At 46.9% G+C, this 18,691-nt stretch overlaps 1 protein-coding gene across 2 annotated transcripts; it reads right to left on the bottom strand.

Moving 5' to 3' along the window:
* Positions 1-490: 490 nt before the first annotated feature.
* Positions 491-18,296, bottom strand: MEIOC (meiosis specific with coiled-coil domain). Of its 2 annotated transcripts, XM_039565663.1 has the most exons (8): positions 18,216-18,296; positions 16,536-16,661; positions 11,803-11,960; positions 11,573-11,677; positions 8,321-10,160; positions 6,242-6,376; positions 3,991-4,171; positions 491-2,054 (listed from the first exon to the last, which is right to left on the bottom strand). In XM_039565663.1, the coding sequence occupies exons 1-8, from the start codon at positions 18,219-18,221 to the stop codon at positions 1,762-1,764; spliced, it is 2,844 nt and encodes a 947-aa protein (XP_039421597.1). In that variant the 5' UTR covers positions 18,222-18,296; the 3' UTR covers positions 491-1,761. The 2 variants fall into 2 exon arrangements, with proteins under 2 accessions (XP_039421597.1, XP_019135492.2); XM_019279947.2 differs by lacking the exons at positions 16,536-16,661; positions 18,216-18,296 and adding an exon at positions 14,699-16,509.
* Positions 18,297-18,691: the final 395 nt, after the last annotated feature.

Here is an 18,691-nt window from a genome sequence, read left to right as displayed (position 1 = left end):
TGTACACCTGAAGTGAGCTGATGCTTCCCAGCCCATGAGGCTGCAGGGCTGTGCCCACCCCACAGTACTGCCCCTGACCCCAGGACTGTGGGCCCACCCCTTCCCATGCCAGTAGTTTGTGCCATGGATCAGGTGCTCAGGCAGGCAGCAACTCGGCCTCTGGAGCTCCAAGCGCTGCCGCTCCATTCAGGACAGTTATTTACAGAGCAGGAATACTCTGAACTCACCTCTAAGATTCCCAGAATTGCTGCATCAGCCTTCCCTGGCAATGCAGAGCTTGGAGACAATGAGACATTTGCAGGGAAGAAACATTTCCTACTCTGGCTCCCCTTGGTGTGTCTGATGTTACGGTCATGGCTCTCTCCAGAGGGATTTCAGGATCCCCTTTGCTTTATCCTGAACACAATTCCTTCATGGACTGAACGCCTCCCCCCGGTACTGGCTGAGGCTCGAGGAGCCCAGCCTGGAAACACACTTGCAGAACAAAAGCTCTTCAACAAAAATGAATTTATTTCTTATAGACAACTCCAGTCAGCAGTCAGTTTTGCTTTAACATCAACACAGCCTGGGTCAAACTGAACAACCCCCAGTGCAGTGACTCTTATGAAGCTGTGCTCGTTCTGCCCCGCTCACCCGGCAGCGCTTCTGCCATTGCCGTGATCACACCCCACCTTCTGCTGAGCCTTCCCCAGCCCTTTCCGCACATCATCTAACGACAATTTATCTGATGCCATCACCCCTTCTGCACATCAGCATTCCCAGCAGCAGGAGGAACAGAGCCATGTCAGTACCACGGTGTGCAGGCATGGTCAGCTCAGTAACTTTAACCCACTGGTTGTGGGTTTCCCAGGGTCACTCTGTCCCAAGCACCAGCACCGGGTGCTGGTGAATCCATCACTCCTGCTCCTAAAGACTGAGAGCTGCAAGCAAACACCAGTGCTGGGAGCTGCCCAAATGCAGAAGGGAACTAAGAAGTCTAGAAGTCGACAATCAAATTTCAAACCAAACTAGTAACTTTAAGAGAATCCAAATTTCAGAACTTGGCACTACCTTTTCTGAAGTTAAATTAAAAACAATGCTCATTATTGAAGCTCCTTCACAGCTCTGCAGGACAATCCTGTCTGCCTGTCGTAGTTTGATTATGCTTAAATACTTTACAACAGTAGTTCCTTTGTTCCCAAGAGCATTCCAAATATCTGAACACATTCACTAAATTCATGGTTTCACACAGCAATTCTGCTCTACTGGTAATTTAGTGGAACCTGGTGCATATTGCCTTTCCCAAACGTAGACTTTAAAATCTCAAATTCATAAATATTTGTATTTTAAATATCTAGTTTTACATGAATATTGGGTATTCCTAGCCTTTTCTCTTCTTGTTTCCAGGTTTTAGTTCAATAAGGAAACCATTTTACATCACAATCTGATCTGACACCAACCTCATACCCTGTCACACCAGTCTTTAAGAATCATTATTTAAAAACTTATTTCCTAAAGCAAAACTAAAAGGAGTTGTGGGGAGAGTTGGACACCAGGCTGCACCTGCAGGAGTTAAATAATATCTTGGCTGTTAATGAATTAGTCTGATTATTTCTTTAAGTTAACATTCACCAGTTTCGCTTTACAACATTCTGACCATGCCCGTCACGTTAACAGCTTAATCTGAGAGCCCTTAAGGCAAATCCCACTTCTCATCAAGACATAGCTTTAAATATGAACTTTAGCAGTTGAAACTTTGAAGTAACTAAAAAGAACCAAAAATTATAAGGAACTCATATCTCCTTTCTCATACACACTGCGGAGCAGGTCCGTGCACGGCCCCAGGGCTCCCTCTGCACCCCCTTCCCTGGGCCCTCGTGGGGCCGCAGCTGCAGCCGGGGGGGTCTCTGCTCGTTTCTCTTCAGGCGCTGTCCCCTCCTGAGGGAGCCTCTCCCGAGCGCGTTTTCCAGCGGAGGGCTTTGGCAGGGTCACCTGGAGCGCGCACCACAGCACGGTGCGGACCTTGCGCGTGGCCAGGCACAGGGCTCGGATCGCCGCAGCCAGAGCCAGCACCACTGCGGGAGGGAGGAAAGGCCCTTTAGTCCTGGAGCACTGCCGGGGCTTCCCTCACCCCACACCTCAGGTCCCCTTAGTGTCTGACCTTGTCTGGCCCTTTACAAGTTTATAAAAGCTGGATCTGAATTTCTCTGCCCTCACACAGTGAGGCAGGTGAGTGGCTTTTAGGTTCTGAGCTTGTTACAGCAACCTTCCTGCTGCAGCTGCACACCAGGGCTAGGGTGCTCCATGCACACACGCACACACACTGATGGCACCTGGGCCCTCCCCTTCTGGGTCACAGGGGGTCCTTCACCTGTCCTGCCAAGAAATCCTTACCATGGGTGAAGAAACAGCTCGTTTGAGGCATTGGATTCAAGCACACAGGTCATGTTCTGTGAATGGCTGTTGAACCACAGAGCTGTAAAGAGTCACCAGGGCTGTGGTCCTGCTATTCTGGCACAGGGTGCCCAGAGAAGCTGTGGATGCCCATCCCTGGAAGTGTCCAAGGCCAGGCTGGACGTGGCTTGGAGCAGCCTGGGACAGTGGAAGGTCCCTGCCCATGGCAGGGGTGGAACTGGATGGGCTTTAAGGTCCCTTCCCACCCAAACTATCCTGTGATTCTGTAACAGATGCTTAATATCAGATCAGATGGAATAGAAAGGTGCTGTGGAAACAGGGTTGGGCTAGGGAAGACCTGCTCCCAAAAAACCCAAACAGCTTCAGGCCTTTCCCTCGAGGTTTTGCCCGACACAGCAAATACAGATACTGCCTCCAATAATTTACTGTTCAAAAAAGTCCTCCCCAGTCGCTGCTCCAGGCTCAACACCCCGAGACAGTGATGGGAGGCAGAGGACCAAGCAGAACCCTCCCAGGTAAGTAATCAGATCCCATTGTGCAGAGCCTCCTCTCCTCTGTCAGCAGCTGCACCAAGAAGCTGCATCTCCAGGTCTGACAACTCTTTCCCAGACTACTCTGTTCCAAGGACCTCACAGATCCGGTAGTGTCAGGTAAAGCCAATTATTTTCATGGGCTTCAACACCCAAAAACCCCCCTTCACCTTAACAAGTCCCATAATCTTCAGTCAAGGTAGAGAGAAACAAGAATGATGGGGAACAGGTGAAAAGAAAAAAATGCTGCAGTGTACCTTCCAAGGTAAACTTGAGAATTACAGAACTGCATGATGGGACACCCCAAAGAAGTAAAATAATCCCTGTAGTAAAATAATCAGACGTAGAAAGAAAGGCAGAAGAGATCAGAAGATTCAGAAATGTAAGACAGCTTCTGACACAAGGCAGGAGGTCAGGGAGCAGGAGTTTACCCTGACTCCCACCTCAGAGACAAGGGATCCTGCCATTCTGGCTGTGCACTGGTGAAAGATTAAGCTGAATATTTGGCTTATTTGGGACACCATTAAGAATGAAAACATTCTGCCCAATGTATTTTTGTGCATCCATCCAAAATATGATTTGTAATTGTGCCAGTCTATGACACAAGATGCTTGAAGAGGAAATCCATTTGTAACCCAAGGGCATCTCGGTCACTTTGGGCAGATTCAGCATGGAGATACCAAGGAAGTTCTAGACAAAGATAGAGTTGGAAGGTTCATAGTAACAGGAATATGAAGGACAGGGAGAAGCAAGAGGCAATACCTTAGTAACATCTTCAATCCCTGAATGTGTTATCAAAAAAACCCACTAATTTTTATATTCCTTGCTAGTTTATTAATTGAATAAACACCTCCAAATTGATTTAAGCTATTTATCTCTAAACCCCAGTTTTAGTGTCTCCTCAAACCCTCATTGAAACCCCACCCAGTCTGCATTTGGCAAAGATCTAACACTGAAAAATAAATTAAAACTTGAATTACAACCCCCCTCACTTATTTTGTACAGCCTTGCAACACGTGTTCAACTTCCCAGCTACCTGATAAATGTACATAAGCACAGCTTGTACCTCTCTCATCCTGGCACCTGGGAGGGCCGTGCCGCTGGCGACTCGAAGCATTTACAATTTCATCCTTCCTCCGTGCCTGCACCACTTGGATCGACTCCAGGTGTTTATCCAGTGCAGTGGAGATGTTTTCGTGGAGTGGAGAACTGCACAGGCGCTCCATCTTCCCCAGTAAAGTCACAACCTAAGGAACAATTCACACCTTACAGGAGCTCACACTGTACTCATCCACACTTACAGGAAAATTAACTAACTAGGGAGAACAGATTAATGATAATCATTACTTTCTTTTGAGAACAGTCCATGAAGTTACAGCTGAGTCAGTCTTAAGTTCTTACCTGGGATTTGTTGATCTCCAAACCCAAAGCTGGGTGTGCAAAGCACAACAGCAAAGCTACAACACCCCAATAAGGACCCCCAGCTTACTGGTTAATAACAGATCTGTACAGCTTAGAGACATCCATGAACAAAAGGTGGTTCCAGGACAACGTGCATTTCCCTGAATTCAGAACACTGGGGTCCTCCCTTCTCACAGCACTGCTGCAATTTCTGGGTGAAAACCCAGACAGGCCCCTTGTGCTGTGCAGGGCAGCCTGGGCCAGTAGCAGTCACAGCTGGACTGGGAAAGGGAAAGCTGCTGTGCAATCACACATGTGGGCTGACTTTTGGGATGAACACTAAGGGAGCTGAGAATAAACATTCAGAATTAATTCAGGTTCGTTTAGTCCACTGAAAATCTGAATCTATGTTGTCTTATCTTACACCAGTCACATCCCTTGTGGGTTTCCCTGTGGTGAGGGCTTCTCAGCCACAGTCACATAATGCTGAGAACCTGGTTACTGGTCTGCAGAGAGAGAGAAAACTAAAAATCCCCAAACTGGGATGTTCCTCCAGCCATGGCTACACTTAATGTCTTAAAGTAATGCATGTGACTGTCAAGAGGATTTAACCAGGTGCTCCAACTACAAAGAGTTAATCCCAGATTCAGCCAACTCAGCTTCCACTCAAACCTTTGTACCAGGATTCCTCTCTGGCCATCCCCAACTTTCTGATGTTAGAATCCAGGTTTAACAGCCCTGCTCTGCTGTTGAACATCCTTAAAAGTACTTTTCAGTTGCTACCTAACAAGGGTTGGAAGTTCTATAACCCTGAAGTTTGGTTCCTCAAATGGCTGGAGAGGCTTAAACCCTATTTTGGACGCAGTTTTAAAGTACAGAACAAGGGCAGGCAAACCTTCTAAACATGGAAAGTAAGGCTGTTCTTTTGGGATTCATAGAGCAGTTCAAAACGTGTACAGTAAGCCCATCCACGTCTTTCAGTTCATCCCTCAGCTGGATGAACAGCACCAGGCACCTTCTGCAGACAGCTCTGTGGATTGTTCCTCCTGTGTGAGGCAGGTAGGACAGGCTGCTGCTTCCCCCTGCTGCTGAGTGGCTGGGCCCAGCACTGCTGCTGCCTCCAAACCCAACATTTCCCAGAACCCTTTCACCTCACAGCCCCTGGCAGGGACAGGTTGGTTTCTGCTTCTCCTCACCCTGCAGCACTGGCACCATGCTCTGCTCTCTGGGCCTCGGGAGGGCCACAGCAGCCCCTCACCATTCTGATGGCAGAGTTTGTGCTCTCTCCTCCTTTCAGCTGTCACCTCTCTATGGACTCTAGGGCTGCCACCAGCACTGCAGTTTGCCCACAGAGCTCAGCAGATCCCAGTTTCCCTTGCCCTACTGGTTATGGCTCTCTGGATTAAACAGCAAACTGGTAACAGAAACTCAGGCTGAAGATGTATCAAATAATCATTCTGCATTAAAACATACCAGACTCTCAAGCAAATGTATGTGTCAACAACTTCCAAACATTAACTAAACCAGTTTGTTCCACAAGTACCTCCTCCAACACCGTGTCTCCAAATCCACAGTGAACATTTCCTTGCTGAACTGCTCTGAATGCAGCACCCCTGAGAGCTGTGCACAGGCCCCAGGACTGGATGCTGCAGCACGTACACGCTCCTGCACCAGAACCACGTCCTCCTGGCACATGGGAATGTAACCGTGAGCCTCAGCCCCTCTGTGGCTCCCTGGAAACAGCACCCTGGAGCTGCAGAAGCTCTAACACAGACTGATGAAATGTTATTCCCAGCACAGCATTGAAGAACAAAGCTATTTTGGGAAAAGCTGCTCTGATCATCTTACCTATCTCACACTGTGCTCTAAGTTCTGTGGGATAAGTTTAATAGATTTTTTTTAGTCCTACAACTCACTCTGGCTTGTTCCCGTAGCTGATCCACAATTAAGCGATCAACCCTTGATGGATTTGATGTCAGCCTTGGAATTGGAATGTTGTTAGTACTGGAAACCTTCTTCCCTTGGAAATTCTTAGCAAGAGCTGATTCAGTCTGCAGGAAAACAAAAGAACAACTCCCTCAGAATGTACATGCAGAGTGTGCTTCATTACAGAAACAAGAAAAAATATCAGATTCAACTTCTTCCCATCAGGGTTTTGGAGTTTTTTAAAGGAGACAATGAGGATTCAGGCATTTGGGATTTAACCCTTTGGTGAGACAATCACCTGCTTTAAGTGAACAACTGCTTTACTCAAAGCAGTTCAACTAAAGCAATCGTGCCAACACACCGTGTTCCAGCAGTGCTATGTCTGCTCACTCTGACTACAGCCTGTACTGGTTTTGCCTGGAAATAAAATGGAGGCAAGTCAGAATTACAGGGAAAAAAAATGACCAAACAGATGTGGCTCTCACACATAAGGTTAAAATAAAACTGTTTCAGTCAGCAATTACCCTAATTTTTGTACAGATTAAACTACAGAAAGACTTCTTCCTAAGCACCCTGGTCTAGTGGAAGGTGTCCCTGCCCATGGCAGGTGGGTGGAACTGGATGGTCTTTAAGGCCCCTTCCATGGGGCCTTCCATGATTCCAAACCATTCCATGATTCTTTATTTTATTTAGCCATCAGAAAATTATTTTGAAAACTGTTTGCAAGATTCCAAATTTCCATCTCTCTCATCCGCTTGTTATGACACTCTGAAACACCCATAACAATTAGGAATTAGCGAAATCTGATTTAAAATTGCAATTCTTGGACAGTTTCATAGTGATCCACTATTAACAAGAGCACGGAGTGCCAAGACAAGGGGGAATGGCTTCACACTGAGAGAGCAGGTTTAGACTAGGTATTAGAAAGAAATTGTTCCCTGTGAGGATGGTGAGGCCCTGGCACAGGGTGCCCAGAGCAGCTGTGGCTGCCCCAGCCCTAGAAGTGTCACAGGCCAGGTTGGATAGCGTTTGGGGCAACCTGGGGATAGTGGAAGGTGTCCCTGCCCATGGCAGGGGGTGGGACTGAGTAAGCTTTAAGGTCCCTTCCAATCCAAACCATTCTGGGATTCTATGATAAAGCTGAATTTCTCCCACCGTGGCCCCTGGCCATGCACACGGCAGCTTTTTCTGTTTCACTTTCCATGCACCCCAGACACCAGCTCCCCTCCTTAAGCTGGGCTCACTCTTCCTCAACCCCTCTATTCAAAGCAACCACTGGCTTTTGTCAGGAAACACTGTCAAAAAATCCCCGTTACCTCTTCTTGGAATTGGTTTCTTTGTGGGGGCTGGCACAGGAGAACTCCCAAAGGCCCCACTATTGCCAGGTGACATTTGGCCCAGCTTCCCCCACAGAGTCCCAGGTACTGAAATTCAAACCCCATCTCAACTGGTGAAATGAAGACAGGTTTTCCTACTGACCAAAAAAGGGAACTGCTTTTAGTAAGGCTTCACACAGCACTATCTGAGCCCCTTACTGTAAGGGTTTTAATTAAATGACCCTTCCTTCAGCTTCTGTTTTTGGGGAAAAAACCAAACCCCTTCAAATACACCTCAGGTTTAAACCTTCAGGGAAACAGGAGGTAGGAATTCAATGTAGCTCCTAAAAAATTGAATTGAAAGAATTAAAGATTAGTTCCAATTCAAAATATATTTACTGGATTTGCTTTCAAAGTTCCAGTGGCACTCTATTTACTGGATTAATAAAAAAGGTATAACACATCTTTGTTCCTCATGAACACATCCTCCCCAACCCTGGGACCAGAAAAGTGCCTGAATTCCTGCTTTTAGTGCAACGTTCCATACAACATTAGTTACACTCCCAGCCAGGCTACAAATCTCCACACCTTTCATTTTCTGTCCCAAAACACACAGAGAAACAAACTTCTAAATTTGAAGTCCCATCAAGCATTTCAACTCCTAACAGCAGAAATACCCATGATCTGTGACTGCACTGAGCAGGGTGAGATCTACATCAAATCTGTGATATTATTCTAGTTTGGTTTTCTTACCTTCTTTCTTTCTTTCTCCAAAGCTCTCCACTGCTCGTAACACTCTTCCAGTCTCACATGCAGCTCGCTGGCAGGCCCACTGTGGCTTTTCACCTGCTTTTGAAATCCAAATGCTGACATGAAACCGGAAAGGGCACTGTCACCGTACATCTTCTCCGTGAAGCAGGGGTAGAGGCGTTTGAGATCATCCTGGGAGAACAAGGTGTGAGGCTCCATCAGAGGCGCCACGGAGCGGCCCAAGACATGAGGAGATCTCATGGGGAAGGTGCTGGGACCCAGCTGCCGGTTCCGCCTGAAGTCGCCCACCATGCAGTTGGGAATGCCTGGAGCCTGCAGGCAGCTCCCAGCACTGATGGCACTGGTGTCCCCGTTCCCTGTCCCGAGATGGAGCTGCCCCTGAGACTCCAGTAACTCCTGGTACATGTCCTGAAACACCCCATCTGCCTGGTTTTGCCCTTCCAGATCACAATGCTCGCTCTGTGGCTTCAGCTGGAAACGCTGTTTGTTCAGACTGTCAATGATCCCCAACTGCTGAGCCAAGTAACTGTCACAGAATCCATTTGGCTGCTTCAGCTTCTTCTCACTGAGGTACTCGATGAGGTTCTCTTCCCCACCCCTAACCAGGGCTTCCATGCACGCAGCCGTCTGAGCTCGTTCTGCAGCGCTGTAGCCAAAGTCAAGGCCGGAGAGGAATGGGTTGTCTTGACAGTACTTGTGAAGTAAATTACTATTTAAAGGCAAATTTGAAGATGGCAACTGAAAAACATCATTAGAATGACGAGAGCTTTTTGGAAAGGCAGCTGACTGATTATTCATTTTCAACAAAGGACTTGGGTTCTGGAAGGGGCCAGAAGCCGTGGGTTTGGTTTGGATGTTCATCCATCCTGGCCTGGCACTAGAGCCTGCCGAGGGGACTGCTGCATTGGGCAACAGTGGGAGTGATTTATAGAATTCAGGATTCTGAAGATCGGCCTTGGAAAACTGCTGCTTTTCCACACCATTATTCCGTGCACAAGCTCCAAAAGATTTCAGTCCATATTCAAATTTTTGCCCAAAATCAGTGCTGAAGGAAGATTCGTTTGCAAGTTGTTTTTCTGATACAAGTCCTACAGACTTGGGAAACGTAAAGTCATGCTGATCTGAAATTGTATCTTCAAATTTTTTCTGAGTTCCTGATTTAACTTGAAATAATTTAGCATAGGGCTCTGCATCCAGAGGCAGTGCCTCAGGGGTTCCATTTACCAGCTTTCTATTTTCTTGGAGGCTACAAGTGGTGCTCTTGTTGGGCTTTGCTTTACCAGCATGAGAATATTCAGTGTACCTGGTATAATCTGTGTTCTCATTGTATCTGTGACACTGTGGAAGGAATGTTTCTGCCCGCTTTGGGTGCACCTGTGCATCTGCTCCTTTGGGACACACCTTCTCCCTTCCATAAGAATAAGCATCAGCTCCTGAGTCTTTGATTGCTTCTGAGTACCCAGCCTGGGCTGCAAAGGTGTTTTTCAGGTAGGGGTAGTTCTGATACACAGGTGTTGTCTTCATACTCTCATTAGCCTGCAAGTTGCAGCCGTTGGCACGATCGCTCCTGGCAGAGTACAAGCTCTGCTCTTCCAGGTCCACGCTGGCAAAGCCGCGGTAACAATTGTCTGCCTTCTGCTGTGCCACCAGAGTGGGACTCTGCAGGAACTGCTTGTCAGCAGCAGGCATGGATTCACTGCTATAGAAACCCTGCTGTGGCACAGTTCCAACAACTGCCCTCCTGGTTTCTGGCAACAGGTCATGGGGGTCCATTCTGGTCGTGTTCACTGGCCACACTGACTTCAGGGGGGGAGGGCAACTCCTTGAAAAACAAGAAACATGGTTAGATACTGATCTGTGCTGCTGCTCTTCATTCCCAAACACAAAACAAGGTCTAAGAAACTAATTCTTCCCAAATGATTTCTCTCAAATGATTCCAAGATGTCTGACTTCAACTCCTACCCACTCCTGTCATCTTCAGTTTCCCTCACCTAGCTGAGAAAACCGATTCTGCCTTGTCTAAAACCACCACCACAGCTCAAGAGCTATGGACAGGCCTTCGAGCTGCAAGGGATGCGTACACACCAAATCCTGGTCCGTCAGTCCTGTCAGGAGATTTACTGTCTATCACCACTGAAATACTCCTGGTTCAACACCAAATTCAGGCACCCAGACTGCCCTCAGTCTTCCAAAGCCATGTCCCAGCACTCCAGAGAAAATGCTTCTCTCTCACCTCACTGGTGCCTTACACTGCTTCCTGCAGGTAAAGCCAGAGGCAGCATCCCAGCACACCTAGTTTCCTTCCACTAAGCAGCATGACTTAACACAGGACAATCGATCCCTGACTGCCAAGAAAAACTGTAAACAGACTAAGTAAACAGGAAATTGTGCTTGGAAGTGATTGCAGGCCAGATCTGGGAGTACTGAACCAGCCCTGCCTGTCCAAAGCAAAGGAATTACTGAGTTATCTTGTGGTATCAAAATCGACTCTGAAGTTTTCCCTCATTTCAGCCACATAACTCAGCACACATATAGAAATCACTGGAATTGTTTGGGAAGACAGAAAGGAAAAGCAGTGCCTGGCTTGGGAACCTGAGAGCTGGGCTCCCTGTCTTGTCTTAGACCTGGAAAAGGAAAAGACAGAGAGCTCTGTAAGTATCTCAGGGATGCTGGACCTGCACCCTTCTGTGCCATGTTATGACTATGGAATTGTCTCTTCTGGTGCAGGAACGTAGGCAAAATAAACCTGACATTTAGATACACGAATATTGCTAGGGTAGCACTAACAGCAAGAAACGTTAATTTTGCATGGAATTTTCTCCTTCCAGTTCAGGCAAATGTGAAGGAGTCTGTACTTTGTGTATTCTTTCTGTGAATTGACATTAATTAAGAAAGAAACCTGAAGTCTGAATTCAGTCTTGACTAAAATAAAAAAACAGACCAAGACATACAGCCAGGGGATTTATCTGAATACAGCATGTCCACAACACTTGTTAAGATCTTATTTAAAAAATGCCAATTAACAAGTTCTGTAAATATCAGAGAGCCAGAAGCTGCCATGCAATCTAGGTGCCTTGAGAAAAGCTTCCAAGTATCCCAAGCAAAATGTTGGAAGATCAGGGGAAGGGAGGGAAAGCTCAACAGAGCAGGAGGCCTGGCCAGAAGCAGACAAAGCTGACTCAGGAGCACAGCGAGATTAGAGAGGGGAGTTTCTGTCTCCTGCACCTCACTCACCCCTCAGCAAAGGACGGCTGTGGTTTGTCTTGTTCTTCCAAGATGTCTGACACGAGTCCATATAAATCAGTTTCACTGCCATAATCGTTCCTTTCGGGCTGAACCCTGAAAACCAATTGTGTATTAATAAAAACAATTCCTTCATTCAAAGTAATTCCTACGTTAAATTAAACAAAAATATATAACCCATCTACTCCTACACGCACACACTCCCTGTCAAGGATGACTACCTGGACTTCAGGTTAACCTGAGGAGCAGCAGGCTGCTTGGTGTCATCTGTACATGTAGACCAAGGGGGGTACAAAAGGGAAGGGTCCACGGGTGCAGAGTACTCTGATGTTGAAAGGGAAGAACTGTAGGCCTGAGGTAACTCCACATTTTCTTCATTCTGCATTTAATGTACAATAAAAACATTCATTTAATATGAAACACATCAAATTGTCATTTTGTCATTCTACATGGTCGTAACTGAGTTCTCTCTCAGAGGAACCAGCATATGAGAAGCAAGCAAGCCACACACTTGGAATACAACAATTTCAGGCCACGTTAATGTCTTTAAGAAGAATTCTCTAAATTTTTAAGCAGAATTCTCTGTCCCTTCCCTTGCTCTCTGTTGCAGATGGAAGCTGATGGTATCATTTTCACCTTTCATCCCTCTTTTGAATACAAACAGATGCTCTCAGGTGTGTTAAACAGGTGTTGCTTAAGGCTTATGGAAAGCTTTTGTATTTTTCATCCTGCTTGGCAATTGTTTTAAGAAGAAGGTGCTGGAGCTGCACATCACAATTTCTTTGTCACACAGCCTCGTGTTCTGTGCATCCTAAGCTGACCTTTGGTGGAAACTGAGTAGGAGGCACCTCCCCAACCACCCACCAGTGATCACCAGAGACCCCCCAAAAAGGCCTAGGCAGGCATAGTAACAAGTACTGGTATTAGACTTGTAAGATGCTTTCTTTCGTATCCACTGGACACCAAAGTCAGAAACTGCATTTGAATGAGAGAATCCACAAATGGGGTGAAAGACTCAATTATGCTGGACTGTTTTACCACAGGGATTTAAGAAGAGCACAACGATTTTTGGAAAACAATGTAAAACTGTGTATCCTTGGAACTGGAATGGGAGGCATCACAAAAAGCATAGTGAAGAGATGTGAACCACAGTGTGCATTGACAGATCCAGCCTCAGCCTCCCCCAGGATAAGCCAAAAAAGGAACACACCAGGAAATTATTGGCAAATAGATTTCTCTCCATTGCCATGGCAGAATGCATATCAATACTTATTGGTAATAGTGGATACATTTCCTGGGGGCCTGAAGTTTTTCCCTGTCAAACCAACCAGGCTGAGGAGGTAGGTGAGGTACTACTGAAAGATCATTTATAGGCACAGGATACCCACAGGTGTGTCAGAAAACTGTCCTGGTTCTGGCCAGGACAGGGTTAATTTTTTGCACTAGGAAGGGGCACAGCCAGCACCCAGAAGTTATTTTACACCACCCAACCTCATTGCCTGGGGTGGGGGAAAGGGACTCTTCCAGGGAGAAGGGGATCTTTCCAGTGGAGAAAATGTGCTGGAGGGAGCCATCCAGTATTATTGGGAAATTTTTCCATGTGAATCATTTCTTGTACCCTCTATCATTAGTGTTGTTGCAGTTACCATTCCTTTTTTTCTCTCATTGCTGCTCCCAGTAATTTGCTCTTATCTCAACCTGTGATCTTTGCCTTCAGTGCCTCCAATTCTCCTCACCACTCTGCCACAGCAGGGAGGGGAAGGGGAAAGCAGGGGAGTGAGAGATGAGGGTGTTGTTTGAGAGTCTCAGAGGGAGAAGTGAATTGGGAAGTGCCATACCCAAACCATGACAGCCTTAGTGGCACCCAATAAACAAGTGTTGAGTTAACAACAGATCTGCCCAGAGTGGGCTGGAAACAAATCTGATCCAAGCATTTGTTGTATTGGGTATGGAGCACCAGGATCTGGGAAGACTGAACAGTACAGTGGACTGTTAAAAACCACACTGAAGCAGTAGGTGGTGGGACCTTCAAACATTGGGATCTACATTTAGCAAAGGCCACCTGGTTAGTGAGCACCTGAGGCTCCACCAGTCGAGCTGGCCCTGCCCAGTCAAAACCTTCACGTACCACAGAATGAATAAAGGACAAAACAGTAAGCCTGGCATGTTGCCACCAGCACTACTGAGGGTCAGAATAACACCTAGATCCAGAGATAAGATCAGTCCTTCTGAAATCTATACAGGAGACCGTATCAGGGAGTCTCTTACAAACCACATTCCATGAATATCTGGGCCAAGAAACTAGTGTAATTATGTTACCTCTCCAGGGAAAGTTTTGTCCTCTATCAACAAGTACCTTCAATGCAGAAATCTGATTGAACTGGACCTTTCTGTTCATGACATCCAGGCAGCAGATTGGGTCTATCTAAGATCATGGAACACTGACCCACCAAAGGAACAGCGGAAAGGACCATACCAGGTTCATTTCACAACATACCCAGCCGTGAAACCTCAAGGACTAGAGCCATGGAACTTCAGGACTGAAGAAAACTACAGGACCAGATAAGTGAGAAACCACCTCCTCTGGACCTTTGAGACTGAAAAAACTAAAAAGTAACTTCATGAACTGTGCCTGGGAAGAAGGCCTGTCTTACATAGAACTTGAATGCCTTCAAGGGGTAGCAGCAATTCTAACTGCAGTAATTATTTTAGACAAACACAATTGCACAGACCAGGATTGCCAAGACAGTGCCAGATGTCAAACTTGCCACAATGTGGGTATAATTTTACATTGGTTAGGACTGTTACTGTGACATGTTTCCCTGAATTGCCTTAACCTTTCTGAATATGAAACTTATATAGGTAATCCTCTTGTTCTTTCTTGCCCAGTCAAAGACTGTAACAAGAAACCAATTGTACAATGGTTTAAGGAGGATGAAAGAGAATTTAAATTATTAATGAATGTTACAACTAGATGGAAATCTGACAACACACACTCTCTAAAATTTCCTTTGATGCTTAAGGAGGATGAAGGTAAATATCATTGCTGAGCTATAGGAGATAAAGTAGTAGCAGGCGGCCACTGGACACAAGTAAAGGTAAAAGGAAACCCCTTACCATTAACACCTCCCAAAGCGTCTCAAACGTGGGAAATCAGCCCGTGCGTAGTGAAGGAGGTAGGGAAACAACAATTACTACTTAACATTGATTATACCTAAAACTATAGTACATGACAGTCATGCTGTTATTGCTCTAGACCTGATCAATAATGGAACCCCAATGTATCCAACAGGACAGAGAGTAGAGGCCCATTAAGAAAGAAGCAGATGACAAACCACAGGTGTCAGCACCTGCATAGCACAGAAACAACAACAGTTGAAGGAAATACAATTGAAATTCAAGATTTTTGCCTAGGTATGGAATAGAACATCTGTAATTTTGAAATTCCACCAGTGATTAATATAAAAACGATACTTAGATACATGGGTAAAAGGTAGGTATGCTTTAGTACTCCTTGTGAAGACCTAGAAATAGATAATCAATTAAATCACATTCTAATTTTTGTGTTTGTAAATTTACCCAGATCACAGGCTGTGATTTTAACTATTCAACCCAGTAGGTTCCTTTGAACTAATAAAAACCCACTACAGCTTAATTTCAACTATACAACCTACCCCTATGAGTATGAGCCCTATGCTAGTAGGGAAATTGCTACAGTGTAAAAATTTGCAAGGGCTGTTAAAAGAAGCTAAAAAGAGTAGCAGAAACACTTTATTACTACCCATCATGACACCAAAGAAACCCATCAGGTAATGGAACGAGCGAAGAAAGATGGAGATCACCACAGGTGGGATATTTTATTTAAGGCTGCATAAGCTCAGTGAGTGCATTAGGCAGGCAGGAACGGTGGATTAGACAGGCAGGTTTATGCAAACTTTAGTGTCTAAATTCTCTCGCTTTTTACTCCTTGGTGTGCTTGATTTGCGGAAAACTTCCCCCTTGCACCCTGCACAGAATAAACAATGTCTCCTTTCTCAACCTGACCTTTTGTATATGTTTAGAGAGCTCTTAAAACCGGCAACAATGTTAGCCTAAAACACCTGCTCCAGTTTCTACTGGTTGATCCCTGACAGGAGTTAGGAGTTAGAGCCCCTTTCTCCCCATCATTACAGGGTATTAAGGTACTGAAGAAGACTTACAGCCAATTCTTTTCTCGAGAAAAGGCATTATATCCTGATTAAGTGAAAAGGAACATCTCCCTGTTTGGTTTAAACCCAATATGCCCTCTTAGTGCTTAGTAAGTGAAACAATAAATGGTGTTTTTGCAGGGTTAAATGTTAAAGACACACAATACACTCCTCTGTGGAGCAGAGTAGTCTGACAAAATACCAAGTCCTGGATGGAGGAAGTAGCAAGGCTGGTCTTGAAGGTACTGGGAATGAATTTTCATTTGAGTCTTTTACCTCAGTGAAAGTTTATGGCTATGATAGGCAAAAATTCCAAGAGAGCTGACATATTTAACTGTCCTGGCACTTTTTGTTGATCAGACTAAGAACTGGTTCATGTGAACGCTTGGACTACAGAAATATCTGAGGCAATAGCTAAGGTTCTCCTTCTTACCCACTTTCCAGTTTTCCTAAAAGAGTTGTTTGCTCTTCACTTTGCCTACAATTGTTTATGCCAACAGAACAGCTACCATGAACATTTCACCAGAATAATGGTGAAATACCATTTTAACAAACACCCCCTACAGCTTCATCAGTGACTGCATTAGAAAAGCCACTGTCCTCTCTGATGAAAGTTACAGCAATGAAGATTTATTACAGTTAAATCAAACACTGGGATTTATGTTCACCAGTATAAGCAATCACTTCAGAAACATGTTCTGACCATTTTGTTCACAAGCAACCCGAACTCTTACAGAGCTATAAAAATAATTGAAAACCAACTGAACCTGTGATTTGTAGCAGCCATAGAGCAAGGAAGAGCCCGGCAGGGTGGTGCTGAACACGTCCGTGGGCCTCCCACCCGCTTCCGCACTGCCCCAGCCGTGGCCACCGCCTCGGAACGCCACGTTGGGCTGTGGGGACACGGAAAACGACAGGGACATCGTTACACACAGTCATAATTACACACAGAGACATAATTATAAACAGAGCTGACAGTTGTGGATTTTATACCAATGTTAACTTCTTCAACACTTCTAACTTACTGGTGGATTCTGTTCCATCTGAGTTGTCAAGGATTTGGTTCTATATATAGATGTAAAACACTTTCATATTTACCCTTAAGGAAAAGCTGAACCTACCAAAGCACAAGAAACTCCAAAGGTGTTCAGAGACAGAGGAGGTGCAGACCAAGAGGAAACCTGCACTCTCCCTCTTTCCACCAGCTGAGCTTCCCAACATCAGAGCCACCACAGAGAAACATCAAACACAGAAGCAGAAGAATGCTCACAGAATCATGGCATGGTTTGGATGAGACCTTAAAGCTCATCCAGTTCCAAACCCTGCCATGGGCAGGGAACCCTTCCTCCAACAGCAGAAGAGGAGTTATTCAGCCTTCCACACATTCCTGGACACCCCTTGTCCTTCCATCACTGCTCCCACTACGCTGTTTAAGTTACATGAAGGCATGGATGTGCATTTCCAGACGTCAGGAGCTGGAAATTTCCTACAATACACACCCTGGGAGCTGTGGTGGAAATCTGCTCTGCTCTGTAACTATGGGAGAAACATCTCCAACTGGAGAGACGCTCCTCCAAGTGCCAGAAATCAGAGACCAGCAGGAGTAAGGAATGAGAACAAACAAAAACTGAGGGCTCTTCTCCTCTTCTCCCAAGGATGAGGCACACAAGGAAAAACTAAACTGGCTAGCTAAAAACCCCTTTAGCCAACAAACAGAAAAGTGAAGTTATTGGCATAATATTACCATAGCAGGTCATTTGGAATTATGAGTAACTTCAGAAAGGTCAATCCCAGGATTAGGGTTCTGAATAAGCTCTGTCCTCTAAAAACACATCCTTCTACAGTTCCCTGAGGATGCACCAAACCTATGCAACCTATAGCGTGATCTTCATTGTAGCTCACACCACTGTTACACCCAAGTATTTTTCAGGTACATTTTCCAAATAAGTGAACACACTGAGTTATTGTGGAGCTCAGCTCTATGTCCTAAGCTTATTGCGCCATGTTTTCCCCTCAGAGATCGCCGTTCACAGGGACACTGACACTCACATAGTTTGTGATCCCACAGAACAAGGGTGAACCTGTAGGGCCCGAGGCAGCCCTAAGACACCTCCAAACCCACACTTTTCACCATTTTCCCCAAACAAGTGTTTTTCTGGACGCTGAGGGATATTTTCCCCACAGGCCTGAGGTCCATATCTGCTCCCACACGGGAGGGCGCCGGGGCCCGGAGGGGGTAGCGGGGCTCGGACAGCCGCCGGGAGTAGGCGCGATGCTGGCCGGGCCTCGATGCCCCCTCAGCGCCGACGGGGCCAAGCCCGAGACAGCTGCGGCGGCTCGCCGGCTGCGTGGCGGGCGGAGGCCCACAGGCGGCCCCTGTACCCACCGCGGTCGCGGTCCCGGTCGCGGTCCCGGTCCCGCTCCCGGTCCCGCTCCCGTCCCCTCACCTCCATGGCTCCCGGGCTGCTCTCGGCGCGGGCGCGCGCGGCACCGCCTGAGGCGAATTCCAGCCGTTGCCCTCGCGCCGGCCCAACGGCCGCCCCACCCCGCGCGCCCCCGCCCATTGGCCAGTGCCCGTGGAGCTCGGCCAATCAGCGCTCGCGCGGCCGCCTCGCGTCTCCCCGCGCAACGTGAGCGGCTGTGTTCGCCACGCGGCGACCGCCGCCGGGCGAACAAAGCACCGCGCCGTGATTGGGCCCGCCCGCCGGCGCGCAGCCAATCGGAAACCAGCACGCTCGTGCCTGCCGCCAATGAGCGGCCGCGGAGCCGCCGCTCGCCCGGAGACAGCGGCCCCGAGCGGCCCCTGCGGGCCCCGTCACCCCCCCGTCCCCGTCACCATCCGACCCTGTCACCATCCGACCCTGTCACCCTCCCCCCCCCCGGTCACCCCCCGACCCCGTCACCCCCGGTCCCCGTCACCCCC

Source organism: Corvus cornix, chromosome 27 (assembly GCF_000738735.6).
Source record: "Corvus cornix cornix isolate S_Up_H32 chromosome 27, ASM73873v5, whole genome shotgun sequence".
NCBI lineage: Eukaryota > Metazoa > Chordata > Aves > Passeriformes > Corvidae > Corvus > Corvus cornix.
Note: the sequence above shows the minus strand (reverse complement) of the source record. Positions and strands in the feature narration are given on the sequence as shown.

Bases quoted from the DNA above. Each gene is read 5' to 3' on its own strand.
- MEIOC (XM_039565663.1), bottom strand. The intron at 10,161-11,572 runs GTGAGTGAGGTG...TTGTTTTTCAAG, and splicing joins CAGCCGTCCTTTGCTGAGGG to GAGTTGCCCTCCCCCCCTGA. The intron at 2,055-3,990 runs GTACAAGCTGTG...TCCCTCCCGCAG, and splicing joins CAGGTGCCAGGATGAGAGAG to TGGTGCTGGCTCTGGCTGCG.